Genomic DNA, 26,571 nt, shown 5'->3' on the forward strand with positions numbered 1-26,571 from the left:
AGGATTAGCTCAATAAATGCGATCAAACTCTATACCCCAAGCCCGCCCCGCTACCTGAACCCCCATCACCCAGGAGGCCCGGAGCTGTAGATAAGAAAGTTAAGGTTGTAAGTTTGTATTTTACAAGAATCCTAATACAAGAAACGAGTATTTATACCTAGGCAACATTGGTTCCTAACACCACCGCGTCAGCCGCCACGCAAGCCTAAATCTGGGGAGGGCACGAATGCCCCGCAATTGACGATGCCCACTCACTATAAGACCCCACCACGCTAATCCCGTCGATTGGAGATATCGGCACGCCAGTGATCCCCATAAACTAAACGCCCAGTCATTGAATTAACGTTGACCCACTTCTCAACTAGACTTCGAACCGGCCATATCTAGAGAACATGGGCGACGCTCCCGAGACCAGCCTCATCTCGACTTGCGCGAGTCTGGCAAAACGGGCCTTGTCCGGAGCCGCGGAGATAGAAAGCAACTTTCTTGACACAACTGACGAGACCGGCGCACCAGTATTTCAAAAGCTTCGACGACTAACGGCAAAGTTACAACAGCTGAGCAAGGATGCGGATCAGTTGCAGGCAGGGCTGCGAACAGCATCAGCCATAGCGGCCAAGCTTCGGACCGTCATATTGGCTCACGTATCCAAGTGTGATGCCACGGCCGCCATTGTGGTGAAGGAACTCATGCGCGTTGGGACGACTACGCCAAAGGACGCGATCAATGTGGCAGCCGTCCTCCAGTACGAGTCGTTCTTGGAATCAACGATGCGGTTTCTCTTCTTTGCCACGCAGCTACTCTCCATGTAAGGAACCTGCCATCCTTGTCTCTCTTACCTGACATTCATACATTATACATTGCTAATACGCGGTGCCGCCCAGTGACTCGGTCCAAGTCCAAGAGGCTAAGCTCGGGGTTGAAGACGCAAAATTCTTCATGGCTGGGTTGGCATCTACGTGTCAGGCGATCGTACGGTCGGATGGTATCTTGGATCTACAGACCAGGACCAACAACCCCTCCTCTTCGAAGCGAGACACGTTTGACACGCTCTCCCCTGCATATGATGATCTTCAGCCGCCCCCTCCTTTTGATGAAGCCTCCAGCTCTGTCTACGGAAGACCACCGCTTGCCGAAGCCGGTGACCAAGGTAGCAGTAGCAGCAAAACCAAAAGTGAATCGTCTGGTGGCTTCTTCAGCTCGCTGGCCAACCCATTTAAAGCTGCAACCGCCGCTCTACGCACCAAACCGGAACCCTTCGTGGTGCCACTCTGTCACGCCGCCATGGCGGGCAACGTACCCCAGCTGACGTCGCTGCTCAACAAAGGAGCCAACATCAACGGGCGCAACGAGAACGGCCACACCGCCCTCATCTGCGCCATCATTGCCGGCCAGTCGGATGCGATCCAGTACCTACTCAAGGCCGGGGCAGATTGTAGCGTTTGCGATGCGGGTGGCAAGCACAGGCCACCTCTCTTCCACGCCATTGATGCCGAGAACAGGGCAGCAGCCAGCTTGCTCCTCAAGTACGGTGCCGCCGCCAACCAGAGCGACGGCTATGGTCAGCCATATTTCGTACATCTCGTGACCGGCGACACAGCGCCCGCGTGGCTCGAGCTGCTTCTCGCGTGCGGTGCCGACCCCTGCGCCAAGGACGGGCCTGGGCGGCCGGTCGTGCTACTGGCGCTGCAGAAGCGCAAGAAGCACGAGGATCGCGAGGACGTGGTACGCCTGCTCCTCCGTTTCGGCGCGAAGCCCGACGCGAGCGACGCAGACGGCACGCCCCTTGTCCACGTCTGCGTGCAGCAGAAGCGCGACGAGCTTGTGCACGAGCTGCTCGCCGCGGGCGCGGATCCCAACGCATGCGATGCGTCCGGTGTCTCGCTCCTCGAGACGGCCGTGAAGCGCAACGACCGCGCCTTGGTGAAGACGCTCCTCGAGCGACGGGCCGATCCGAATACACGGGACTTGTACGGCCAGCATTTGGTCGTCAACGTACTGCGTGACAACACGCTCTCCGCAGCCGACCGGGAGGCCATGGCGGAACTGCTTCTCCAACATGGCGCGCTTGGCAACACGAACGACGTCTACGGGGTCTCGGCGCTCGAGCACGCCATGGCCCCGTTCTTGGAAGGCACGCCGACCGCGTCTGTCGGCGAGACAGAGCTCAGGATACCGGACCTCCTGCTGAAGCAGGGGGCGAACTCAAACCAGCGCCTGGACAAGGTGTCCGGTGAGCCGACGCTCCTCACGTACGCCATCGATCATGCGCAGTTGGCCCTCGCGACGATGGCGCTGAGACACGGAGCCAACGCCAACCTGGTCGACAAGCAAGGCCGCACGCCGCTGACGCTGGCGGTGCAGAAAGAGAACGTGGACGTGGTGGTGTTGTTGCTGCAGCACGGGGCCATTGTGAATCAACCCGTACAGAACTTGCCGCTGGACGTGGCGACGGCTGTGGGGAACGACGAGATCATCCAGCTGCTCAAGGCGCATGGGGCGGTGTCGGGGGCCAGTCGCCCGGGGCAAGGCGATGAGGATGAAGAAGCTGGCTTGACATAATCATATAATTACGTAAGCAATGTAGAGGCGAGTCCTTTGGAATATACTCATCCATCCATCCAATCCAGCTAACATTTCCTTCCTGTTTCACCCGGCACTCAGCTTTTCCATGCTTTTCATGACAACAACAACAACAAAAACAATAACAACAATGACCGCCGAAGCGCCCGATACCGCCCGATGATCTCGTCCGATGATCTCGTTTGACTCAAGGGTTTCATTTAATCATTTTCTATTTGAACGTATTTACATTCCATTATTGAGTACGATTTAGTTTCTGTCTCTGCGTTTTATTCGGACCTTACCATGCGACTTGAGGGGCCGCGTGATAGCGTCACAGGGGCCATTTATCCCCAACTAGTCGTCTGAGCTTCCAAATCACTAGCCGCTGACTGGTCAATGGAAAACTGGTGGCTGCGTCTAGCTTCCTATACCATTCCACTTACAGCAGTCTCTGCCTGTCGGGCCGGGTTGTGGAGGTCGATGCAACGATGGACCATATATGAACCGAACCTCCCGCGGGCCAGCCGTGGAGCAGTCAGTTGTGAGTTGCGTCTCTGACAAGGCGACCCTCGACGTACGTCCTACTCCCTGGTCAGTCTCTTTACACCATGGATAATTTGTCGCCGCACAGCCACAGCGGCCACAGCAGCCACGGCAGCCACGGCGCCCCGAGTGCAGGCACGACAGCAGCAACCTCCACCAGTTCGTCGACGGCCCGCCCTCCCAAACGCATCCGCCTCAACCTCGCGTGCAACAACTGCCGGCGGCGCAAAGTCAAGTGCGACACGGAGCAGCCCAAGTGCCGCAACTGCTGGCTGCGCGACGAGGAGTGCCTCACAACGGACCCGCGGTACCCGCCCTCGCGTGTCAATGGAGATGGAGGACCCAATGGGAACGGCGACGAACGCGGACGGCCGCAGATCCGGCGCTGGGCGACGCCAAATGGCCTGATGCCGGGGCAGAATCCGGCCGCCACGCATCGCAACCACGCATATGTGGCCAAACATGGGCCGGTGACACAGACGGCCGTACAAACGCACGCACCTGCATACCCACCGCCCCCGCCGGAAACGCCTCCCAACCAACACCATGCATCGCCTCCGCGACCAAGACGGCCGTCGACGATTGTTGTCAGCGCATCGACACCGGCGGCGTCGCCTCCTCCAATCTCCTGGGTGTCGCGGAGCTACCAGTACTCTGAGACGGCCGAGGCGCAGGCAGAGGCGGGCGGAGGCGACGTTGGAGTCTGCAACGCCAACGGCCCCACGAACCACACCGGCAACGAGAACGAGAATGCCCACGACAGTGTCCACGCTACGGGGCCCACGACCGTCGCGACCACCAGCAGCTACGACGCCGACGTGGTGGTCAACACCGACGACGCGGCGCCGCACCGCGTCAAGTACATGGGCGGCAGCAGCCTGCAGTGTCTGGCCGGGTTTGTCGACATTTTTCTGCGGCGCAAGCGGCTGCCGCTGGTGTCGACGGCGTTTACGAGCGGCATGCGGCACGCCGAGGAGTTTTCGCTGCCCCTCGTGGCGGCGGTGCCCAGGCTGCCCCCGGCGGGTGCCTGCCGCGCATCGTTGGACGTCTTTTTCGACCGCGTGTGGCCGCTCTATCCGGTGGTCGACCGCCCGACCGTCGAGCAGGACCTGCGGCACGTGGGCGGGCTGGAGCAGACGCTGCCAGCCGGGGCCAGCCTGCTGTCTGTCCTCGCGCACGACGACGTTCCGGGTCTCGTGGTGCTGCTCGCTGTGCTCGCCATCGGCGCCGGCGAGGGCCAGGTCGAGAGCGAACGGGGCGGCTCGCTCGACGACACAGAGTCGGGCTTAATCTACATCACGGCCGGTTTTGGGCTGGTGGCCCATCTCATTGCGCGGCCGTATCTGCGCAGCGTCCAGTCCATGCTGCTGCTCGCCGTCGCGCTGCGGCTGCGCGCCCGCGACGGCCAGGCATGGTATCTGGTCGGCCAGGCTGTGCGCGTGGCCCACTCCATCGGGCTGCACCGCCAGGTTGGTGCGACTGGTGCCGGTGCGGACGCCGCCCCCCACAGCAGCGATCCCGAACGCGAGCCCACGCTCCAGAGCCGCGTCTGGTGGTCCCTGTATGCCCTCGAAAAGCTCATGGAACTGGAAACGGGACGGCCGTCGGCTATTCCCAACGACGAGCCACTGCCTCCACTGCCTCTGCCGCCGCCCACCACCGACTCTGCGTCCATCTTTGCGCCGTGGGTTGCGCTGTCCTCGATTCTCGGCCAGATCAGCCGCCGTCTGTATGTCCAGAAACCGGCGAGCGCCGTCGCCCTGCTGACCGAGATTGCCCAGCTCGACGACCGGCTGCAGGCGTGGTCCGCGAGCTTGCCGGAGCCGCTGAAGCCGGGATACGATGTGTCTCTGTCCGTGTCGTCGCCGTCGACAGCTGTGTTCACCACCTATTTGGCCCTCCACTTCTATCTTGCCCAGATGGCCGTGCTGCGGGCCGCCATTGTCTTTCCCACGCGGTCTTTTGCGGCTGAAGTGGAGCGAGCCTTTCCCGAGGGCACGCCGACTCCGTCACCCATCCGAAACAAGCATCGCCTGTTGCAGGCGGAAAGTCTGTGCACGGCGGCGGCGCGGTCCACGATCCACCGGGTGCTAGACCTCGCCGACAGCGTGCCCGCGTCGGCGTCGTCCCACATCATATCGCCCACGCTGACGTTCCAGGCGGCCGTCGTGCTGGCGCTGCACATCCTGCGCGCGCCGGGCAAGCGGCTCGTCCGTGCCGACTGTGAGCTGCTGGCCTCGGCCACGCTCCATCTCGAGACCCAGTATTGCGGCGCGGGCCAGCATCCGGGCTTCGTTCGCATCCTGGATACACTGCGCACCAGCGTCGCCGCTGCTGCGGAACAACACACAGCCACACCGCCGGCGCTGTCCGCTGGGCCCGCAACAGTCGCGTCGACACCAAACAGACGGGAGAGTGGCGTTGTGACCCCTGTGACGACCAATCTTCCTCCAACCGGCCAGGACAATTATGCACCCACTGCGCCCGGCATGGACATGGCTTTTTTCGATCTCGACGGAGACGGTATGGGCCACCTCGAAGCTTTCTGGAATGCCATGGGACCAGTCAACTTTTTAGATCCAGGATTGGAGAGCGCCTAAGGATGTGGTATGTAACAATATTGTTCAATAAATGACAATGGCGAACATAGCAGTAGGTACACGTATCATCTTGAATCGTTTGAGGCGTTGGATAACCATATGTATTCTTAGCCGTTATGCGGTCAGTTTAGTTGTCATGTTACAGAATTTCATGCCCATTGTTCTTCTTTTTTTTTTTTTTTAAAAAAAAAGAACCCAAATTCACGAGAATACGACCAAAAAAAAAAAAAAACCCAAAGACCCGGAAACAATACCATTATTGAACACAGAGCAGTATTGTGGCTGCACAGGCCTGATATCCGGCGTCGGATAATCTCTTGTCTTCGGACTTTACGCTTTGCACAACGTTGTGATTCTCACCGCCTCACATTGGCCGCCTCCATTCACACAGGCAGCCTCCAGCAACAGCTCTTTCAAAGCTCAAAAGACTTTTCCCTTTTTCGATTTTGGACAACATGCCGCAGATAACAAGAGGGGTCCGGTGTCCCGCGGGCGGCAAGCGACTCATGCACGGCGGCACAGGCACAGTCTATACCTTTTGCGACAAACCTGGTGTCGTGGCCAAGCTGCCCTACGAAGACGACGACCACAAGGCGCTGTTCGAGACGGAGAAGCGCATCTTTCGCCGTCTCGGCACGGCGCACCCGCACATTGTTCCCTGCCTGGGCATCGAAGACGACGACCGCGGCGGCCGCATCTACCTCAAGCACGCCGCGCACAGCGCCATCCGCCTCTACTTTCGGAGCGGCGGCCGGGCCAGCATGGCCGAGCGCGTCCGCTGGGCGGCGGACCTGGCCTCGGCGGTCCACTACATGCACGAAAAGGGCGTGCGGCAGGGCGACATCGGCGGGCGCAACGTGCTCCTCGACGCCGACCGCACCATTCTGCTCTGCGACTTTGCCGGGTCCGGGATCGACGGCGCGCCGCCCGTCGTTTGGGCCGAGGGCGGGTTTCGGCACCCTGCGGACCGAGACCCAAATACACGGACGGGCACGATGCCGTGCGAGCTCCACGCGCTCGGATCGACCATCTACGAGCTCATCACGTCCCATGGCCCGCACGGGACCCACGATGACGACGGCGCGGGTATGGCTGCGCGCCTGCTTCGCCAGGGCGAGTACCCCGACGTGTCCAATGTGGCGCTGGGCGACATTATCGAAAAATGCTGGAAGACCGAGTTCTCTTCTGCACAGGAAGTTGTGGACTGCATTCGCGAAAAGGTAAGAGAGGTACCAAGAGGGCCACATCAATTTTGTTCTCGTATCGCCATCGAGGGTCCCGGAAACTTACATGCTCTGCAGCTGCCTCAATACGCAAACGATACAGAGCTGGTTTAACGCCATATTTCAGTGAGCGGGTTGGAGAGATGTGACAGTGGCGTTAACATGATGAGATATGGCTACGTATGCGGCATAACAATATAATTTAATACACGAAAGTAAGCGAACAGACAAATCAAGGTTCAACTTAGCCAACTCGAGTAACGTTCTTCGAACTGCCCTCCCTCCCAGTTCCACGCCGGCCTACATCCTACATAGTATACTTTGTGCAGTACGCCCGGATGCGCGCGCTGAAAAAGTAAATGGGAATGCCCAGAGCGGCGAGGACACCCGTCAGCACGCCGTAGACCAAGAAGGCGCCGTCGTAGCCGCGCAGGTCGATGAGGGGCTGCACCGCATAGGACGTGCCGAAGCTGAGGATGCCGCGGTAGGCGCAGATGACGACGAGCGCGGGGCCGGAGCGCGTCGGGTAGGCGTCGAGGGCGTAGACGATGGCGGACTGGTTGGCGCCCAGAAAGGCAAAGTAGTAGGCGTTGAGGGCAAAGACGATGGCGAACCAGTGGATGTGCTGGGGGTGGGCGGCGGCCTGGCCGTAGAGGACGGAGGCCAGGGTGCCGACGACGGCGGGGAAGACGAGCGGCACGAGGCGGTACTGGGGCTGGTGGACGCCGCCGTTGCGGCGGGCGAAGAAGCGGACCAGCGCGTCGGAGCCCCAGCCCAGCACGACGAGGCTGAGGAGGGACACGAGAATCTGGCCGGCGTTGGCAAACGAGATGTTCTCGGCGGGCCAGCTGTAGGGCGCGGCGCCCAGGATGCTGCCGTACGTGGTGCCGATGGCGACGTTGACGCCCAGCGTCAGGCCGTTGAGCAGAAACCCCCACAGCATGTCCGGGAAGAACATGACGGTCAGCATGCGCGCCACGGTGCGGGAGCCCTCGTGCCAGTCGGGCCTGTGCACGACGATGCGCAGGTCGGAGGCCCACGTGCGCGGCGCGTACCGCACGGTGTCGAGGACGCGCTCGTCGGTCGTCTTGAGGCGCGTGACGACGTATTCGCCGTCGCCGTCGACGTCGCCATCGTCGCGGACCGCCGTCTGGCCGGCAAAGGCGCCCACCTGCGTCGTCTGGCCCTGGTACGCCGCCAGGGGCCGCTCGTACTTGGTCTCGGGCACAAAGAGCACGCTGAGCACCAGGACCAGCCCCGCCAGGCCCGACAGCAGGCCGTACCAGCCGGACGCGCCGATGCTGGCGGCAATGTAGGACGTGAGCAGCACGAGCACCGTCGTCAGGATGTTGCCGAGCGCCGAGAAGACCATCTGGTAGCGCGACCGCTCGTGCAAGAAGGTGATTTCCTGGACCATGAGCGGACACAGGGCTTCGCTCTGCCCGGCCGCGAGGCCCATGGTCATGCGGGCGCCCAGGTGCCAGGCGTACGACTTTTGGGTGACACACAGCACGCCGGCGACGACCATGATGATGCACGACACGAGATAGACGGGGCGGCGGCCGACGGCCAGGGCGAGGGGCATGCCGACGAGGTTGCCCAGACCCATAAACAAGGTCGGGTAGGTCATCAAGTCTGGCGAGTTAGCCAGGTCGTCGTCATATTCTGTGTTGACAGCAAAAAGAAAAAAGAAAAAAAAAAAACTCACGGGTAATGTCGGCAACGCCGTAGCCTTGCGAGACATATTCGGGGATAAAGATGCCGAGGATGCCGCCCTGGCCGTGTCCGTCAGTATGCGCGACAGACCATTGCGGTCGATGTCGACGTCGGTGCCGAATGCAACGGGACAGGACTCACCAGACCGCTCACCATGGTGAGGCCAATGGAGCTGAAGAGCGAGACGACGCCCAGGAGGATCTGCGCTGTTAGAGCATGCGATGGCAGTCGTGCATCCTAGTACAGAGTACAGTCAGAGGGGACGCACCAGCTTTCGGTACAGCGGCAGGTTGAGAGGGTCCCGCGGATCCTGACTCGGCGCCGGGATCAGGTAGGACGTGCCGTCGTCGGGCATCAGATTGACATCGCCGTTGAACGCCTTTGCCGACACGACAAGGTTCGCCTTGAGGTCGGCGTCATTGTCGAGCGCCGCCTCGCAGTGGTCGGCGATGGGTTTGTCCATGTTGAGAAGCGTGGCAGGGCAAAAAAGGTATAAAAGAAGCAACAATAGGATGCGCCAATGTCAACGAGTCGCCTTCCTCTGTCTCGCCATGTCCATTCCGTCACTTGGCCAGCCGTACTATATAAGTCATTTCCCCATTCCCCCGTCGATGAACCGAACCAGACAGTACGGAGTCGGGGCACGCACAACATGCACGACGCTCCTCCAAAGAGAATGAGGAGAACCGCTTGACGAGCTCGGCAATGGATGGCCTGGGGTAGGGGGATCTGGGGTGTGTGTGGACACCTGCAACGAAGTAGACTAAACTGAATGCATTTGCTGGCTTGGTTTTGTTCTGTGTGCGGGGAACCTGGGCGATGTTTTTTATAGCGCCGATATCCCACGGAACGGTAGGTGGAGGAGGTCGCCGCGGGACGAGGAGTATATCAAGGAGCACAGACCGTTTCGGGTCCGAACAAATAACAGATGGGCTTTACGAGTGCGGAAATACCTATAGACGGCCGCCGGACTAGATTGTTGAGAAATGCGTGTGTATTCTGCTCCGAGGCCCATTTCGCAGCTCTCGTAAGTCAGACTTTGCTGGAGGAACGACAATGTGAGTTCATTCAAATCCGAGAACACTGCTCTATACAAGTCATCCCCAACTATCGACTCCCTTTTTGCTACACAGCCTGTCGGTCATACCTCCGCCTGGATATAAGGAATGCCCGTCAGCTTAAAGGCCCGCTCGCTCAGCGCCGCATCGTTCAGCGGCCACGCGCGCTGCACCGTGTCCGCCTCGCCGTTGTGCAGCGCCTGGTTCGAGCCCGTGTGCATGGCGTTCGGCCAGTGCGTCGTGCCCAGCCGCGCCTCGTAGGCGGCCCGCTTGCGCTTCAGGTCGTCCTGCGTCGCGTCCGCCACGGGCATGAAGCACGTGTAGATGGCCAGGCGGTCCTGCTGCTTCTGGGCCGGCACGTTGTAGTGCGGCGTGCGGGAGTCCCAGAGCAGCAGGTCGCCGGGCTCGGCCTCGACCTTGATCCACGCGTGCCCGTGGTCCCGGAGCCAGGCCATGCCCCGGTCGGTGTAGCCGTACCACTCCTTGGTCCAGGCGGGGATGCGGTCCTCGGTGCCGCGCAGGTCGTCGTGGAACTGCTGGCTGGTGCTGTGGGCGCCGCGGCACACAATGAGGCCGCCGTCGTCCGGGCCGCTGGGCAGCAGGTTCACGAGGCCCTGGAGGCAGCGGAAGCCCGGCCGGTCGGGGTCCTGGTCCTGGTGCGGCCACGGCGTGTTGGCGGGCAGGTTGGCGCGGTGGGCAAAGCCGTAGTTGATGGCGTCAAACGAGACAAGCAGGTCGTCCGTGCCGTAGACCTTGGCGAAGGTGTCGACGACGCCCGGCTCGGCGCGGACCGCCCAGACAAAGTCTTCGTGGCACGCGCCGTAGTGGATGAGCATGCCCTTTTCGTTGACGACGGGGAGCTTGTCGGGGTGGACCGTGGCCGGGTCGTTGCGGTCGTAGCCGAGGCCGCTGACTTGTGAGCGAGCGAAGCGAAGACGGCAGCGAAAACCAGTCATGGCATAGGCGTGAAACGTACAAGGACTCGGCCAGCGAGTACATTTTGTCTGCGTAGGCCAGAGCACGCTCGCGCGGGACGGCGCCCTTGACGACCGCGTAGCCATCGCGCAGGAGATCGTCGCGCCAGTCGCCGTAGGTCGCGTCGGTGCCGTCCATGCGCATGCGGGCAGGACGACGCGAGGCAGCGTCGGCGGTCGTGGCAGTAATCGTTTCGGTGGCCATGTTGTGTTATCGTTGCGGTGTAGCTGCTGGTAGACTTGTTGAAGCTTTGTTGCACTTCACCGTCTTCCTTTAATATCATGACGATGTTCGACAATATTGAGGCAAAACAGACACACGACGTCATACCATCGCCATCCGGGGCGTGTCTCCGAAACGGCACGGGAGACCACTGCAGAGAGCTACCTCGGATTCGACGTGACGGACATTCCGTTTTGGCACAGGGTCTCGGCTCGGAACCGAGACACATTAGCAGCTTACACGGAGCAAATGACACTACGGCCGAAGCGCTACTAAACCGAGACGCTACTCCTCCGAGGCCCCTGTCCCCACGAGACACATGCACACCACCACGAGGATATGAGAAACAAGACTGTCTTTATTGGCTTCTTTTCCAGGTCGTTTCCTGCGGGGATGTCCAGATTCCACAGTCGCGGGGCGTACCCCTTGCCTCTCCATATTGTCCTTTGCCTTGGATGGATCGCGATGTGGGGGAAGTGTCCGGAGGTGGTCAAGGATGCGACGAAGCTCAAAAGGACGGCAAGAGGAACGGCAAGTGAAGATGTTTGTCGTCTGTGTATTGTGGCACGGATTCGACAACGAGACATCAGACTGATAGTGTGAGTAGTGGCCTCCTCGAACTCACATTATTTGCAGTATTGCTACTTTTCCACCTCACTAAGTGAGCACCAGGATACCTCTTGGATTAAGCTACCAAACGTAAACATGTGTCCGTAGACAGCCCGCACTGTATCAATACGGAAGCAAGTACCACGAGGCCATGTGTTCTGCGTGGAACCTCGGATCGGACTAGTGACTCTGCAAACGCACAGTGGGCACGCAGATACAAATTACGTGAGGTCGTTGCTGGGATCGATTTGAGGTCGATTACTGAGGTCGTTGCATCAGTGTCGAGGAATTGATGCAGACAACGAATTTCTGGACTTAGTCAACGGCTTTTTTACCAAAAAAATAAAAATAACCCGAAACATTTCATCCCCTCCTATATCTGACATAGGAACCTATTTCCTCCATAACAAACACTCCACGAATATACACGACACACAGACGACACACAGGCAACACCCACAACATCCACAACACCCACAACACCCACAACACCCACAACACCCTACCATGGCACCCACATATACCATGTCGGCTCACCTGAGCAAACAGATCTGCTCTTCGTGGCGGGATACACATCACGCAACACACGACAATCTGGACCAGCGAGATCCGATCCCGCAAGCACCGAATTTCATTGCGAGACCGTTCTATTTTACGAGATTCGCACATTCGACGGGAGCAAACACATCTCCACGCGGCTCTTCACAACCAGCTGATGACACTCATAAAACCGCTTCGAAGGCGGACGAAAGATGATGGTCAAAGAGGGAGGACTCAATCGAAATGCGAGTCGGTTGTGTTGTGTTATTGTCGGATTTTATATTTTCCAATTGTCAGGAGTCTATTTGTCTAGCGTTTGCTTTTTGGTTGCGTTTGATATACCCTTCGCAGCGAGTCTTGTTTTAGATGGAAGTTCAGCACCTAGTCAACAACAAATCAGCGTAAAGTTGAACAAAATGATATTTGCTCCAAACTACTTTGTGTGTATACCCTCTAGAACAGAATTACGATATGTGTACTATTTACATACTATCATTCCTCTTTTTCACATTGTATCAGTCAAGACCGTCCCCCATCGCCACCTTCACATCTGCCAAGACCGTCCCTCGGCTCCGCCCCGAGGATGCAACTGCATAGATATAAGCAGAGTGCATCCCTTTGCAAATATTTCCAAACATCAATGTTTTTTTCCTTTACCAACCCCATTCTTCAACGTCGTAGAGAATATTGAGAATATTTCGACAAGCTACATCGACCCCAGCGGGACGTCTACAACAGCCACCATGTCCTCCAAAACAGACGTCGACGTCGTTCCCATCGTCGACGGCCCGCCGTCGCCCACCATCCCCCCGCGTCCCTCCCCGCCGCCCGTCTCGCCCGCCCGCCGCCGCGTCATCATGCTCTCGCTCTGCCTCGCGCTCTTCCTGTCGGCGCTCGACATTACCATTGTGGCCACGGCCCTGCCCACCCTGGCGCGGCACCTGGACGCGTCGGCCGCGGTCTACGCGTGGATCGGCAGCGGCTACACCCTGGCCAACACGGCCTCCATTGCCATCTGGGCACGGCTGTCGGACCCCGACCTGGGCGGCCGTCGACCGGCGCTTCTGGCCGCGAACACGGTGTTTCTGGTGGGCAGCGTGCTGGCCGGCGTGGCCCAGACGGCGGGCGTCCTGGTGGCCGGGCGTATTGTGCAGGGGCTGGGCGGCGGCGGCATCAGCGTGCTGGTGACGATTGTGATTGGCGACCTGGTGACGCGGCCGACGGACCGGGCCAAGTACTACGGGATCACGGGGCTGGTGTATGCGGTGGCCTGCAGTGTCGGCCCTGTGCTGGGAGGCGTCTTTACCCAGACGATTGGGTGGCGATGGTGCTGTAAGTCGTCCTCTTTTTTTTTTTTTTTAAGCCGCCGCTGCTGACTCTACCCACCCCCAGTCTGGATCAATCTCCCATTCTGTGCCGTCTCGTTGCTGGTGCTCGTCTTTGCCCTAAAGGTGGACCAGCCGAAAGCAGCGGACGCGACGTCACCGACTCTGTTGTCTCACCTCCTCCGTCTGAAGGGTCTCGACTGGGTCGGCTCGTTCTTGGTTGTCGGCGGTACGATTGCCTTTCTGTACGGCCTCGAGGCCGGTGCGGACACCACGACAAACACAAGAGGCAACTGGTCCGCCCCGACCGTGATTGCCCTGCTCGTCGTCGGCAGCCTGCTGCTCGCGGCGTTTGCCGTCTACGAACACATCGTCCCGCCCGCGCACCCCCTCCTGCCGACCCGCAGTCTCTTTGGCTCTCTCACCAACATCGCCGCGCTCCTCATCATGGTCCTGCACAACTTTGTCTTTATTTCCTACGACTACTTTTTGCCTCTCTACTTCCAGGTCGGCCTCGGGTTTGCCCCGATTCGGTCGGGCGTCACCCTGTTTGCCCTCGTCCTGCCGCTGTCGGCCGCCACGCTGGCGTCGGGGTTTGCCGTCCGCCGCACGCGCAACTACCGCGTGGCCATGTGGGCCGGCGCGGCGCTGATGACGCTCGGCACGGGGCTGCTGATTGACCTCGATGCACCGGCTACCCATTTGGTCAAGATTGTGCTGTACCTGGTCGTCATCGGCATCGGCGCGGGTCCCCTGTTTCAGGCACCGCTGGTCGCGCTGCAGAGCCATGTCGGGCCAGAAGATGCCGCGGGGGCGGCGTCGGCGTCGGCGTTTCTGCGGAGCCTGGCCAGCGCGGTGTCCATTGTCGTCGGTACGGTGCTCTTGCAAAACGGACTTCACGGACGGGGCATTACGGATACGACGACGCCGCCCGCGCAGTTTGCAGCCGCTGTCCGCCGCATGTGGATCTTCTACACGGCCGTATGTGGTGTGTTGATGGTGTTCACCCTGTTTGTCAAGAGAATGCCGGACGATGATCAGCAAGAGCACGACGATGCGGAGCAAGAAAAGGGAAGTGTTTAGATTAAGACATTACAGATAGACGATAGATTCTTATCCATTTTTCTTTAAATATTGGATATAATAAACAAGTGAATGGGCTCTTCACGTCAGCACATCCGTCTTAAGTCACATTCACGTTGAGTGGCACGCGTTCGTCAGGAAAATTGCCTGGAGCTGACATCTCATCTGACAACTTTTGTTTGTAATGATTTCTATTTCCGGACCAGCGTGCCATCCCCTTTTGCTTTGTGTCGATTGATAACAGCCACATCCTGCCGGGTCTGCTTACCGACTTCCGGAGGTCGGATGTTCAACGTCCCACTAATTTCCTATTAGGATGCTGACGAGCAATGCCCGCAGAGTGAACGAATCAAAGCTTCTACAACCTTCTACGACCTGAGGGGGGGCTCTGAAGAACTGTCAGCACGGATGGATATATATGGTTTACAGAGTACTGTTTCCTCGGGACTGGTCATTGTTGCCAACATCTACTCCGTATCAGCGACTGTATCTTGAACACATCTGCAGAGCATTCTCCAGACGCCCGCCGAACAAGCAGCCCCAGACCATGAGCTTCCTCCCATCCACCGAGAAGGGGCATCTCCCCTATTTTCTTCTCTTTGTGAGCACTCCCAAACTACAGACGTACCGAGCAGTAGACCCAATCCCCTGTCCCGCTTCGATCGAGTTAGCCTGCTGACACCGCCGTTGTTCAAGACGAGTGCTTCCGCGATGATCCATTCCGTGGTCGGCTACATGCGGCCGATCGCGTCCCTGCGGCAGTTTTCCGGTCCATCGGCGCCGCCCAAGCACGCCCTGTTGGCCCACGTGTACGGCGTCAAAAACGTGTACACCGGCCTCATCCGCCTGTATGCCGCCTACCAGATCACCAATCCGGCGCTGTACAACCTGACGACGCTCACCTTTGTCGGCGTCCTGGCTCTCTACAGCACGGAGCATCTGGTCTTCCGCACCGTCGGCACCCGGGAGGCGCTGGCCTCGTATGTCATTGCGACGATCGGCTTCGTATGGATGCAGAGCTACCGGGGTTGGTACCTGGCATAAACACGACGGGCCCGCAGCGGCGACAGCATTTGCCAATGCATCGGTGGGATGGGAGAGGTGTCTTCGCGTCGCTGCTTGGTTCCTCTGTGGCAACGTCGTCTTCTATCACAGGACAAATGCTAAATGCACCACATCTGCGAATGCTGCATTTCCTAAAATGGGCGCGAGTCGAGCAAGTAAATGAATTGGCTCCGAGCAATTGGAAACAAAAAAGAACAAGTCGTAATCATGTCAGTTGTCTACATTACTCAAACTATTATTCTGCTTGGTGAAATGATCACGTCAAATGAGCTCCGATAATGCTGCCGTACACACACTCTTTTCCTACACGGTCGCCGAGGCCCGCTGGATCTCGTCCAGCAGCAGGATCAGACTCTCGACCATGTGCGGCCGTGCGCCCGCGCCGTGGTTGTGGCGCAGGAGGCCGGCCACGACGGCCATGACGCCGTCCGGGCGCGACAGTGGCACAACCTCGCCGGTGTCCGAGGAGATGCACGGCCGGCCTTGGCCGCGGACAAAGAAGCGCTGGAGGGCCGACGACGTGCCGGCGGCGGCGGCGGCGGCGTCGCCGTCGAGAAGGACGTCTCTGCCGTCGCTGGCCACGTCCGGCGGGAGACTGGCCGCGACGGCGCCGTAGATCCAGAGGGTCAGCCCCGCGTGGTAGACCATGACGGCGGTGGGGCCGGACACGACGCCGCGGGCGAGCTGGCGGGTCCCGCGCAGGATCTGGCCGGCGTGCCACAGCGAGGTGCGCGCGCCTTCGGAGGCGACCCACTCGACAATGACGGGGTGGACGGCGCGGGCCTGGTCGCGGCCCTCCATGCCGGCAAACAGCTGGACCTGCTCGAGGACGGTGTGGGTGTGCATGAGGACGAGCTCGGTGCGCATGCCGAGGGTGGGGTCGGACGCGGACAGCGACGACGAGAGCACGGTGCTGGCCGCGGCCTGGCGGAAGGACTGGATGAGCTGGAGGATCTCGTCCTGGCGGGCGCCCATGACCAGCGCGTGCCCGCGCCGCCGGCCCGCAAAGGCGGAGGCGGTCGTGGACAGCGTCGACGCCGACGTGGTCGCCATCTCGCGCTGCAGGACGCGCATCTGCACATACTCCCAGGTCAGCCCCCAGGCGCAGGACAAGAAGGTCGCGCACACGACGCCCATGTCGACGCGGTCGCAGTGGACCTGCAGAAACGCCTCGGGGTCTTCGAGGAACGCGGGCAGCGTCGCGGGCATGCTTGCGCCGCCGTCCGCGCCGCGTCCACGCGCACTGGCACTCTGCAGGTAGAGCTGCTTCCACTGCTCGGCCGTCTCGGCCCCCCACAGCGCTTTGGCCGCCGGAAACGCCAGCAAGATCTCGGCATACGACACCAGCGGCGGCGTCAACAGCGCCATGGACGTGTTGGTGTCGTGCTGCAGGATGCGAAAGGCAAAGCGCGTCACGGCCTCGCGGTGGACCCAGGCCTTCCATTTCTGGTGCAGGGCCTCGCCTTCGTCGTCCGGGGCCACGGGCGGTGTGGGCTGCGCGGGCCGCGCGCGTCCGAAGCTGCCGTCCCGTCGGCGCATCGTCAGCAGAGGAAGGAAGAAGCTTTCGGCGATTTCGACCTTGCGGCTGCGGCCGCTCCAGAGGCCGATGTCGAGCGTCAGCAGGTATGCGTGGGCCAGCTCGAGATCACGCGTCAGCGAATTGTCGCGCTCCCAATGGCGCGGGACGGCAATCCGCAGACACTCTTGGATGGCAAAGCCCAGCTTGGAGAGGGTCGAGTCGGCGGTCAGGACCGCACCGGCCGCGGCCAGGGCGGCCAGCAGCTCGGGGCGGCAGTCGTTGGGGTTGTCGTGGAACGAGGGGAGGTGCAGCCAGGCAGAGGCTTGGGCGACGGGCGACGTGAGATAGAACTGGAGGAGGGTGTCGAGCAGCTCGACGGTGGGAAAGGACGTGACGACACGCGCTACGTTTTCACGGCGGCAGTTGTAGGTCACGACGGTCAGGATCTTGTCGCGCGAGGTGTTGTTGAGGCGGGTGTGGGTGGCGGCCAGGGCGGCAGCGTGCGAGTTTGGGTGCATATGCTGGGCGAGCGGCGAGTCGGGGCTCGTGTGGTCCATGACAACGCTGGTGGACGGCAGGGACAGGTTGTGTTCTTCGGCGCCGCCATGGTCTTGGGCGTTGGGACGGAAGCGCCAGTAGTGGCGCTGGAAGGCCTCGGAGCCGGTTCCGATGGCAGACGACGAGGTGAGGTGGCTGTGATGGGAGATGTTGCTGTTGTTGTTGTCGGTGTCGCTGCCGAGGCGGGGCGACGTGGTCGGTATGAATTCAGGTCCCGCCCCGGGCACCGACCCCGGCCAGGGGGTTGATGTTGTCGCTACGTGCAGACCGTCGCCCGTCGGACTGACACCAAACTCAAACGGCACGCGCGTGTTGTAGGCGTCCAGAAAGCGAAAGTCCATGTCGTCGAGATCGTCGAACCCGAGGTCGAGTGTGCCATTGTTGACGGACGCAGCCGCGTCCATCTCGAGAGAGGCGCCCAGGCCCATGGGCGTCCAGTACCCTGGCATGTGGTTGATCATGGTATTGTCCGGCGGCAAGGCGAGCGGTACCATGCCGTTGCTGGTGGCGGTGGCGGTGGCGGCGGCGGCGGCGGTTGCGCTGGCACCCTTGTAGCTAAAGTCAAAGGCGGAGAGCATGCGCATAAACGACTCGGGAGGGTCGTCGACGTGTGGCTGCGGATGCAGAGGCGTCTGCGCGTGCATCGGCTGCAGTCCATGCTGCAGTCCATGCTGTATTCCATGTTGCATTGGCTGCATCATGGGCGTCGCCAGGCTCAAGTCCATGTCGTGGGCGGTCATGTCCTGGGTCATGTTGGCGACGCGAGTCGTCCCCAAAGCACCAGTCATGTCGTGGCCGCGGCCGTCGTCGTCGTCGTCGTCGTCGCCGTCGTCGCCATCGTTGGTCGCCCCATCGCCGTCTCCATCGCCCCCGATTGTGGCCGGTGGCGTGACGACCATGTCGGCCGCGCGGTCCCAGACGCACACCAGCCCCTTGCTCGTGCACCGCTGGCACGGCTTGGTCTCGCTGCAGCGCAGGTGGTTGGACGAGCAGGCCTGGCAGGCACGGGAGACGCGGGTGGCCGAGACGGTGGCCGAGATCGAGGCGCGCAGCGCAGACGAAGCGGCACCGCCATTGCTGCGTATGCTGCCTGCCGTGGAGGACGAGTCGGAGCGGTCATGGCCTGCGGCATGTCGTTTCAAGAGGTCACTGTCGGTGTTGGTCAGACTGTGTGCGTGGGTGGTGGACAAAACAAACGAGGGACGGCTGAGAGCAGGAGTAGGGATGGGAGTAGGGAGCTGGGAGTAGGGAGCTAGGAGACGTACGCTCTGGCAAAGGCCTTGGTGCAGACTTGGCAGCGATACGGCCGGGACTGGGTGTCTGCGTTGGTCAGTACGGAAAGCTGCAGCTCGTCACAGCATGCCAGCCGGGACGGAACTCTCAGGGGGGGATCTGCTTACGTGATCGGACATGTCGTGCCAGGTGGTCCAGCCGCTTGTACTGGCGTTTGCAGGAGCCGCACTGGAACAGGCTGCTGGTGTCGTCCGTTCCGATGCCTGCGGATGTCCCCTTTGCTGGTGACGTCCCCGTCTTCGCAGCCGGTGACGCGAGAATGGCGCCGGCAGTCGTGGAGGCGGCACCAGCAGCGAGCGGATTCGTTCTGTATTCGGCCATCGCCGTGTTTTGTCTGGCCCGAGGAGCAGAGGCGATAGGGGAGGATGGCAGGACGAACGGATGTGGGGGAGAAGACGTCCCTCGGAAGCGCAATCAATGATGGCGGGCCACGTCCCGTATTAATAGGACCGACCAGGAGACGAGGAGAGATAGGGGGAACGAAGCAGAAGAACAGATGTGGTGAAGCTGAATTGCCTCCTTTTTTTCGTCTGGGGAAGGGGCCTGGCCTGTGCCCCCCCGGGGAAGGTGCCCGTGCGGGGAAGGAAGGGGCAGGAACGAATCATGGCGGACGCTAGTATTGTCGCTTTGACAGCCAGCGGGGAAGGCACTATCGCGACGAGCATCCATCGGGACGGCTCCTCCACATGCCGACGCGAGCGCGTTGCTGTCTGCGGACGTCCTTTGACCATACCGACGGCAGGCGAGTTGCAGTCTTTATATTGTTTTCAGGTGGCCCATTGCAACGTCGGTCTATTCGATTTGCCGTTGATCGTAGCCGTGTGGACGACATGATGGGAGAAGCAAAGTGACCTGTTCGAGAAGAAACGAGAACGAAATAACATCGTCAAAACAAAGAACACGATCGTCAAGCTACGCCATTGTCAAAATGGGTATGTATTTATGAAGTAAATCTCTGTTTTTTTGGTTACATGACCTTGTTACCCCGGGCACCAGTCGTCATTGTCTTCTACACCCTCACTAACCGTGTAGGCCTCGCTCCGGTCCATCTCTTCTCGCATGGGTCGACCATGATGCTCGGCGAGCCGTCCGAGGCGGCCGACTACTGGAAACGCGCGGGCGACGAGGCGCTGGCCAACGGCGTCAAGGGCATCGTCATGATGGGGGCGCACTGGGACGCGCCGCACGACCGCATCGAGGTGGCCACGAATCCGACGCCGGCCAAGTCGCCCGTCGCCTATGTGCACCCGTCCAAGTACGTCGACTACCCGCTGCGGCCGGACCTGGCGACGGCGCAGACGTGCATCCGCCTGCTGCAGGCCAGCGGCTTCGAGGCCAGCGGCAACGACGCCTTCGACTGGATCCACGACACGTACCTCGTCCTCATCCGCATGTTCCCGGACCCGGCGACGTGCCCCCCGACGACGCTCGTCTCGATGAACGCCCGCTTCGACCCGCACTACCACGTGAAAGTCGGCGCGGCCCTGCGGCCGCTCCGCGCGCAGGGCTTCCTGCTGATCGGCTCCGGCGGCGCGGTGCACAACCTGTACCGCAACCAGTGGATGCCCATGCTGCGGTACAGCGACAACTTTGCGCAGACGCGTCCGCCGGAGCCGTGGGCGCTCGAGTTCCGCCAGGCCGTCGAGGACGTCATGACGCGCAACAAGGGCCCCGCGCTGCGGCGGGCGGCCACGCGCCTGATGAAGCACGCGCAGTACCGCGACGCGCACGCGACGGACGACCACTTCATGGCGGTGCTGTTTGTGGCGGGCGCGGCGGGCGACGAGGCCGACGAGCGCGAAGAGGGCGGGCGGCTGACGGCGGAGACGTGGGAGCTGACCAACATGTGCAACAGCCAGTTTACGATTGGGAGCTGGCCGAAGCAGGTGGCTGTGTAGGCGGCGCTGGGGATGGGGGGGCATGTGGAGGTCCACTTTGTTTTACTTTGTTTTACTTTGTTTTACTTTGTTTTAGCTTGCTGTTATTCGTACTACATACGCTGATCATGTCTACATAACCTTACTGAATGGAAAGCCCCCGCAGCGCCACGTCAATGCCTTTCGCTGGCGACGCACTCGTCGCAAAGACACCAATGACAGGTCCCACAAAGTCAGGGTCGGTCAGCTGCAGCGTGTCGACGGCATCCAGAGACGTCCAGTCCTCGTCCTCGTCCTCGTCCTTGTCTGGTCGGAGCGATGTCGCGTAAAGCAGCCGGTAGTCCCGCTCCGTGTAGACGATGCGCAGCGACAGCGTGCGGCTGCCTGGTGGCAGGTCGTGCCGCGACGTCCGCGCAATCTCCTGGGCCTTGTTCACCAGCTCGAACACGATGCTGGGCGTGTCGCGTGTGTAGCGGTGCTCGTCCTTGAAGACGGCCAGACCGCAACGGAGGCCGGCCGATTTCCACGCCGCCAGCGTCTCGGGGGTCCACGCCGCCAGCGCCACGCGGCTCTGTCCGTCCAGCAGCCGCTGTCGCTTTCCCACAAACGTCGGGGAGGCGTTGGGCGCCGCGAGGTCGACCGGCGTGGGCGTCAGCGTGACGGCCGATCCGTCGCCCGCCAGCGTGTAGTTGGCCAAGTGCGCGTCCCGGATGTAGAGGAAATCCACGTTGCCGGCGGTGGACGACGCGGTATACGACGCGGTCCGCACCAGGCCGCTGGGATGCGACGTGACACGCTCCAGCGTCAGCCAGCCGTCGTCGCTCCAGGTCCCGCGCGTCACAAACGACTCGCGGCCCATGATGAACCGCCCGCCCGCGTCTTTGCGCACGCCCAGACACACGCCCCACCACTGGCCCTGGTCGTCCTCGACCAGGTCGCAGTGGCCCGTGTAGCGGATGTACGCGTCCGTGCCCTTGGCCGTCAGGATCGGGTTGTGCTCGTACGCCGCGTAGGGGCCCCACACGCTCCTGGACCGCGCCGTCGTAATCATGTGGCCCTCGTGCGTGCCCCCCTCGGAGATCACGAGGTAGTACCACCCGTTGCGCCGGTACATGTGCGGGCCTTCGGGGTAGATGCCCCCCGTGCCTCGCCAGAGCAGACGCTCCTCCGAGAGCGCCGCGCCGGTCGCCAGGTCGATCTGGAACTGCCGGATCGTCGTGTACGGCCCGGGGCCCGCCGAGCCGTGGACGTAGACCGTGCCGTCGTCGTCAAAAAAGAGACTCGGGTCAATGCCGCGGAACTGGAAGGGGACGGGGTCGCTCCAGATGCCGGCCCAAATGTCCTGCGTGGACACAATAAAGTTTTCCGTTTCCTCGCTGGGCTGTTCGTCACGGCCCTCGCCGGCCGCCGTGCGGATCACGTTGGTGCACACGACGTAAAAGGTGCCATTGTGGTGCCGGATCGTCGGTGCATACAGGCCGCCCGTGCTGGCCATGACCTCCGTCAGCGTGCCGCCATCGTACAGCGGCGTGAGCCGTGTGTCGGCTTTGGCCAGGCTGGGCTGGCTCTGCCGGTGAATTGCGTTTCCTACATGTTACATTGTAAGAGGAGATACGATGCAGACGCAAGAAGTCGGAAGGAGGACGTACCGATTTGCTTCCATGAGACAAGATCCTGGGATGCGTAGATGGGCAGGCCAGGAAACATGTGAAAGGTCGAATTGACAAGGAAGAACCATTCGCCGACCTTGACAATGGAGGGGTCGGGCGAGAAGCCGGGAATGATGGGGTTGACGGTGGCTGCCATGCTGTGGCTGGAGGGTGTTGTGACGAATGTTTTGTGTCTCTTTTGTCGTTGCTCGCTATTGGGGTTTATAATTCTTTGCGAGTCGGCTCGTTAAAATACAAACTGTAAGCGGAGGTACTGTCGTAATCAGACACAAATGATCTCTACCATATGAACACAGAGGTCACTCCGCCTCGTCTTCTCAAGAGGATGCTGCCGTCTGAACCGAGATCTCCTTTTATCTGTTCTTCTTCACCCGGTAACGTAGTTAGGACACTGCGGGGTCTGGCTGGCTTCGTTGAGGAGTTGACGAGGGCATATTCTGCGATGAAGACGGAGTTGCTGTGACGAGGATGTTGTCCAAAAGCGAGCAGCACATCGGAATGCTCGACAAAGGACAAGAGTTGGACGGCATGACAGAATTACAAAGCAATTATTAGCCAGAAAGCTTTCTTATTAACACATGTCGACCAGATACGGGTCCGGAGAGGACTTTCTTCAGCTTAATGGAAAACGACAGTACATGATATTTTCATTTCCGCTGTTTTGATATCCTTTATTTTGATTAGTCTTGCTTACCGTTGGTAAAACTTTACGATCTTGCCGTCCTCATGCCGCGACAACCAATGTACGCATAACGCTCCAGCCCGACCATTGCCTTCCGCTGGCACCCCTTAGGCAAGCAATAGACTCTCGATGAGAGACGCTGGCGGTCGGTTATATACCGGGCTACTCGTCGTGTAGGATGCGTCATCCATCACCCTCCGCTCCTTCAATGCCGCGCCGGGCTCGCTGGTCTTGTTGGCGCCGTCTTTGGTCTTCTTCCCCTGCCGTATGCGCGCTTGGTCAAAGTCAATCTTAATCACACGCCCCGTCTCCGCACACCAGGTGAAGTTTCCATTGCTCTCGAGGTCCAACTCCTCCAACCCGTCTGCCTCGAGCTGCTGCATCGTACGCTCGGCCTCGACCTCGACATCGACGACGCACTTCTTGCGCGACAAATGCACGCGAAGTGCACGCGAATGGATGGGAAGCCCCGCATAGGACATAAGCAGCATATGTGTCACGAGCCCGCAGTTTTCCATCGGGTACGGAAGCCGCAGGCGGACGACGCCCAGACACACCGGAATTAAGCGGCCTTGGTGTACAGCTAGTTGTTCGTACACGTGCTCCTCGTGACGCAACCGTTTTGCAAAGTGGTTCTCGACGCCTTTGGCGACAAACGTGTAGCCGTACCCGGTCAGCGTGATTTGGAAGAGGTAGCCAATGGCGCCACGGAAGCCGTCGTCTGAGAGGCACTTGCAATCTTGCTCGGCATTCCCCAGGAGCTGTTCTTGCAACAAGGACTGGAACTCGTTCTTGGTGATCGCATGCACCGCCGTGCGTCGGGCGCCCGTGCACGCACGGAGCGCCTCGTTATGTAGAACGATATTTGGACAAGAAAGATCCAGGCGGGTCCCCTCGACGAGGCCCCGTAAGCAGGCCTGTGTGCAGTACGGCCGGAGGGGAAGAAAAGACGACGGATCGAACCGGCTCACAGGAAGTGGCTTGTTTATCGGTGGCAGGCCGGCGCGCTGCCGCTTGTAGTCGTGACGCACGTCTTCATCAATTGCATCGCCAATCGAGCGCTGCCGTTTCAAGGAAGACGATTGCCGCGGCTGGTGTAGTATACGTCTTGGTTGATCACTGCCGTCATCGTTATCGTTGTCGCTGTCGTCGCGAGGTCTGCGCCGATCTCGGCTGCCGTCTCTACTCGGCGATCGTCGCGGGTCAGATGATGCACGCGACGGCTGAGCAGGATCCTCGACCAAGGATGATGGTAACTGAGGGAAAGGCGCCAACCCCGATATATTGATGCTCCTTCGCCGTGGACTTTCAGCAGAGGACTCGAATGCCAGCAAGCATAAGCCGCAAAGTGTTGTAACGGCAAGTGGCGTGTCCGGCGTGCCGGCCGCATTGGTCGCTCCGGCGTCAGGCATAGGTCGGCAGTATTGGGGAAAGAGCATGGTATGATAGTAGAGGACGGTCGGGTCATCCCTCGCGATTTTAAGGAGAGTCAGCGTCCCGCCCGTTGCCATGAAGCCATATTCGAGCCCGGAGGCAATCATGTAGTGAAACGATTGTGTCAAGGCACGGGCAAAGAACACTTGGCCGGGCGGAATACCGGTGAGATTCTCTCCGAGGGCCGCTTCGTTTGCGGTATTTTGCGCGGCACCTTGGGCGATAGAACCTGTCTTTGTGCTTCTTGCCAAGCGCAGCATAAAGTTTTCTTCGATGGGGCGTTGCAGAAAACGAGACACAACGGCCGTCCGAAGCCGGTGAAGGGCTTTGTGTTCGCCGACCGCGATCCGATATACTCTGTGGACTTGACCCAGCTCTAACTCGCCATCGTCCTCGCCATCGTCCTCGCCATCGTCCTCGCCATCGTCCATAACCGTCTCGGCCTCTGCAAGTTCGACGGGTAAGACATTCGCGCAAAGCACAAGACAGTCTGGCCGGGTCTTGACGGGCAATGAGGCTGAGGCTGAGGCAGCACCCGCGCCAACGCCGGCGCCCTCTGCGCCCTCACTGCTCCCGGCGGCTCTGTCGCTGGCGGCTTGCGAGTGCCAACCAGCTGTAAAGTTGTCAATCAACAGCTTTTTCTGCGGGCCGCCATCTATTGTGGCGAGGTAGGCGTTCATAACCCGCTGGGCCGGCATCTGCAACGCGTAGTCGAGAAACAGATGGGTATGGGCCTCGTTGCGAAACGACTCCGATTCGAGAAACTCGGTCGGGATCTTCTGTTTCAAATCGTCCTCGTGGGACTGCATCACGAGCGCCGATGGGAAGCTCTGCACTGCCGCAAGAGCGGTTTCGATGCGGTGAAACGCGGCCTGGCAGTCGTCAAATAACACCGGCCAGGGACGCATCTTGAGAGGGTAGTATTTCCCAAAGATGTTCGTCCGCCCGTCTGTGGTCGATTTCGACTTACGGTTGTCGGATAACGCGCGTATGCTGCTGGGGACAGCCGGCGCGAGCCGCGCGGCCACAAAGTTGAGGCGGTGGATGTCGGCAAGGTATGCTTGGAGCGTTTGGTCTGTCGAATCGCAGGTTTGTTAGTGTCTAATCACTCACTCTGGGACAAAACGAGTCGTGACAAAAAAAGAAAGCGGGCGTACTCAGCTGCATACGCCTGTTTTCTTCTAGCTCTCTCTGGTGGGCCACCGCCGCTGCCGCCGCATCGCGCTCGGCATTAATGCGCCGCTGTCGCTCAAGCCGTGCGGTCTCTTCTGCAGCTTCACGGCGGCGTTGTTCTTCATGGTGAAGGCGTTGTTCTTCAAGGCGAAGGCGTTGTTCTTCAAGGCGAAGGCGTTGTTCTTCAAGGCGAAGGCGTTGTACTTCCTCAAGGAGGCGTTGTTCATTTCGCACATGTTCTCTTGCAGCTTCGAGTTCTTCTTGTTGTTGGCGCTTCTGCTCTTCAATAATACGTGTGAGCTCTGCGATCGTATCCGCTGGGTCGGTCGGATCCATTCTAGCCGTGAAAGATCCAGAGACCTCGTCGTTGATGCGATGTGGAACAGCAAGTGTTGAAAATGCCAAGGGGAATTCGAGGCCTAAATTGAGAGGAAGCCCAAAAGGGCTCCGAAAGGCACGGGTCTCTGCTTACTAATCATTATATAATACAACCAAAGCGTTGGCGAAATGTGGAGCTTTGAGCTTTTCGTGGTACCTGACCAGGGAGATACGCACAACGAGCCTATCGACCGTATACTGCATTGTCTACTGCGTCTTCATCACCTTTGAGATCTGGGTCATCTGGGCCTTTGTCATCGAGACTCGCTACACCCCCATGGAGGAAATCGCACAGTTTTTTGACGGGCCGGATGCCTTCGACATTGGCGATTTCGCCGTCGCCGGCGTCAAGGAAAGCAACTTGGAACTGGGCGATGCCGCAGACGGCAAGTCGGCCCAGTCGCCGGCTGTTCGCGAAGTACGGTGAGACGTGTGGTGGCGGGGTGGAAGTCTGTTGAGCGGC

At 60.2% G+C, this 26,571-nt stretch overlaps 11 protein-coding genes across 11 annotated transcripts; 6 read left to right on the forward strand and 5 right to left on the reverse strand.

Annotated features, from left to right (window-relative positions):
• Positions 1 to 392: 392 nt before the first annotated feature.
• On the forward strand, positions 393 to 2,562 carry SPBR_04134 (uncharacterized protein; the record flags this gene model as incomplete). Its single annotated transcript, XM_040762417.1, has 2 exons — positions 393 to 808; positions 1,107 to 2,562. 2 exons carry the CDS (start codon positions 393 to 395, stop codon positions 2,560 to 2,562), a joined length of 1,872 nt encoding a protein of 623 aa, XP_040621635.1.
• A 611-nt stretch (positions 2,563 to 3,173) lies between these two features.
• SPBR_04101 (uncharacterized protein) lies at positions 3,174 to 5,708 on the forward strand (the record flags this gene model as incomplete). Its single annotated transcript, XM_040762384.1, has 1 exon — positions 3,174 to 5,708. One exon carries the CDS (start codon positions 3,174 to 3,176, stop codon positions 5,706 to 5,708), a length of 2,535 nt encoding a protein of 844 aa, XP_040621636.1.
• A 455-nt stretch (positions 5,709 to 6,163) lies between these two features.
• Positions 6,164 to 7,061, forward strand: SPBR_09172 (uncharacterized protein; the record flags this gene model as incomplete). The annotated part of the gene is made up of 2 exons (XM_040767298.1): positions 6,164 to 6,928; positions 7,035 to 7,061. 2 exons carry the CDS (start codon positions 6,164 to 6,166, stop codon positions 7,059 to 7,061), a joined length of 792 nt encoding a protein of 263 aa, XP_040621637.1.
• A 177-nt stretch (positions 7,062 to 7,238) lies between these two features.
• On the reverse strand, positions 7,239 to 9,110 carry SPBR_04157 (MFS transporter; the record flags this gene model as incomplete). Its single annotated transcript, XM_040762440.1, has 4 exons — positions 7,239 to 8,596; positions 8,640 to 8,706; positions 8,789 to 8,848; positions 8,916 to 9,110. The coding sequence occupies 4 exons, from the start codon at positions 9,108 to 9,110 to the stop codon at positions 7,239 to 7,241; spliced, it is 1,680 nt and encodes a 559-aa protein (XP_040621638.1).
• Positions 9,111 to 9,788: 678 nt separating this feature from the next.
• Positions 9,789 to 10,884, reverse strand: SPBR_04316 (uncharacterized protein; the record flags this gene model as incomplete). Its single annotated transcript, XM_040762599.1, has 2 exons — positions 9,789 to 10,614; positions 10,682 to 10,884. The coding sequence occupies 2 exons, from the start codon at positions 10,882 to 10,884 to the stop codon at positions 9,789 to 9,791; spliced, it is 1,029 nt and encodes a 342-aa protein (XP_040621639.1).
• Positions 10,885 to 12,794: 1,910 nt separating this feature from the next.
• On the forward strand, positions 12,795 to 14,459 carry SPBR_04195 (uncharacterized protein; the record flags this gene model as incomplete). Its single annotated transcript, XM_040762478.1, has 2 exons — positions 12,795 to 13,383; positions 13,444 to 14,459. The coding sequence occupies 2 exons, from the start codon at positions 12,795 to 12,797 to the stop codon at positions 14,457 to 14,459; spliced, it is 1,605 nt and encodes a 534-aa protein (XP_040621640.1).
• A 711-nt stretch (positions 14,460 to 15,170) lies between these two features.
• On the forward strand, positions 15,171 to 15,503 carry SPBR_09187 (uncharacterized protein; the record flags this gene model as incomplete). Its single annotated transcript, XM_040767313.1, has 1 exon — positions 15,171 to 15,503. One exon carries the CDS (start codon positions 15,171 to 15,173, stop codon positions 15,501 to 15,503), a length of 333 nt encoding a protein of 110 aa, XP_040621641.1.
• A 324-nt stretch (positions 15,504 to 15,827) lies between these two features.
• SPBR_04062 (C6 transcription factor RegA) lies at positions 15,828 to 19,215 on the reverse strand (the record flags this gene model as incomplete). The annotated part of the gene is made up of 3 exons (XM_040762346.1): positions 15,828 to 18,768; positions 18,867 to 18,921; positions 19,002 to 19,215. 3 exons carry the CDS (start codon positions 19,213 to 19,215, stop codon positions 15,828 to 15,830), a joined length of 3,210 nt encoding a protein of 1,069 aa, XP_040621642.1.
• Positions 19,216 to 19,964: 749 nt separating this feature from the next.
• SPBR_09175 (aromatic ring-opening dioxygenase, catalytic LigB subunit) lies at positions 19,965 to 20,792 on the forward strand (the record flags this gene model as incomplete). The annotated part of the gene is made up of 1 exon (XM_040767301.1): positions 19,965 to 20,792. One exon carries the CDS (start codon positions 19,965 to 19,967, stop codon positions 20,790 to 20,792), a length of 828 nt encoding a protein of 275 aa, XP_040621643.1.
• A 121-nt stretch (positions 20,793 to 20,913) lies between these two features.
• SPBR_04196 (xylosidase/arabinosidase) lies at positions 20,914 to 22,577 on the reverse strand (the record flags this gene model as incomplete). The annotated part of the gene is made up of 2 exons (XM_040762479.1): positions 20,914 to 22,358; positions 22,421 to 22,577. 2 exons carry the CDS (start codon positions 22,575 to 22,577, stop codon positions 20,914 to 20,916), a joined length of 1,602 nt encoding a protein of 533 aa, XP_040621644.1.
• A 653-nt stretch (positions 22,578 to 23,230) lies between these two features.
• SPBR_04086 (uncharacterized protein) lies at positions 23,231 to 25,957 on the reverse strand (the record flags this gene model as incomplete). The annotated part of the gene is made up of 3 exons (XM_040762370.1): positions 23,231 to 25,632; positions 25,727 to 25,799; positions 25,838 to 25,957. The coding sequence occupies 3 exons, from the start codon at positions 25,955 to 25,957 to the stop codon at positions 23,231 to 23,233; spliced, it is 2,595 nt and encodes an 864-aa protein (XP_040621645.1).
• Between the last annotated feature and the right edge of the window lie 614 nt (positions 25,958 to 26,571).

This window comes from Sporothrix brasiliensis (assembly GCF_000820605.1).
Source record: "Sporothrix brasiliensis 5110 chromosome Unknown Cont16, whole genome shotgun sequence".
NCBI lineage: Eukaryota > Fungi > Ascomycota > Sordariomycetes > Ophiostomatales > Ophiostomataceae > Sporothrix > Sporothrix brasiliensis.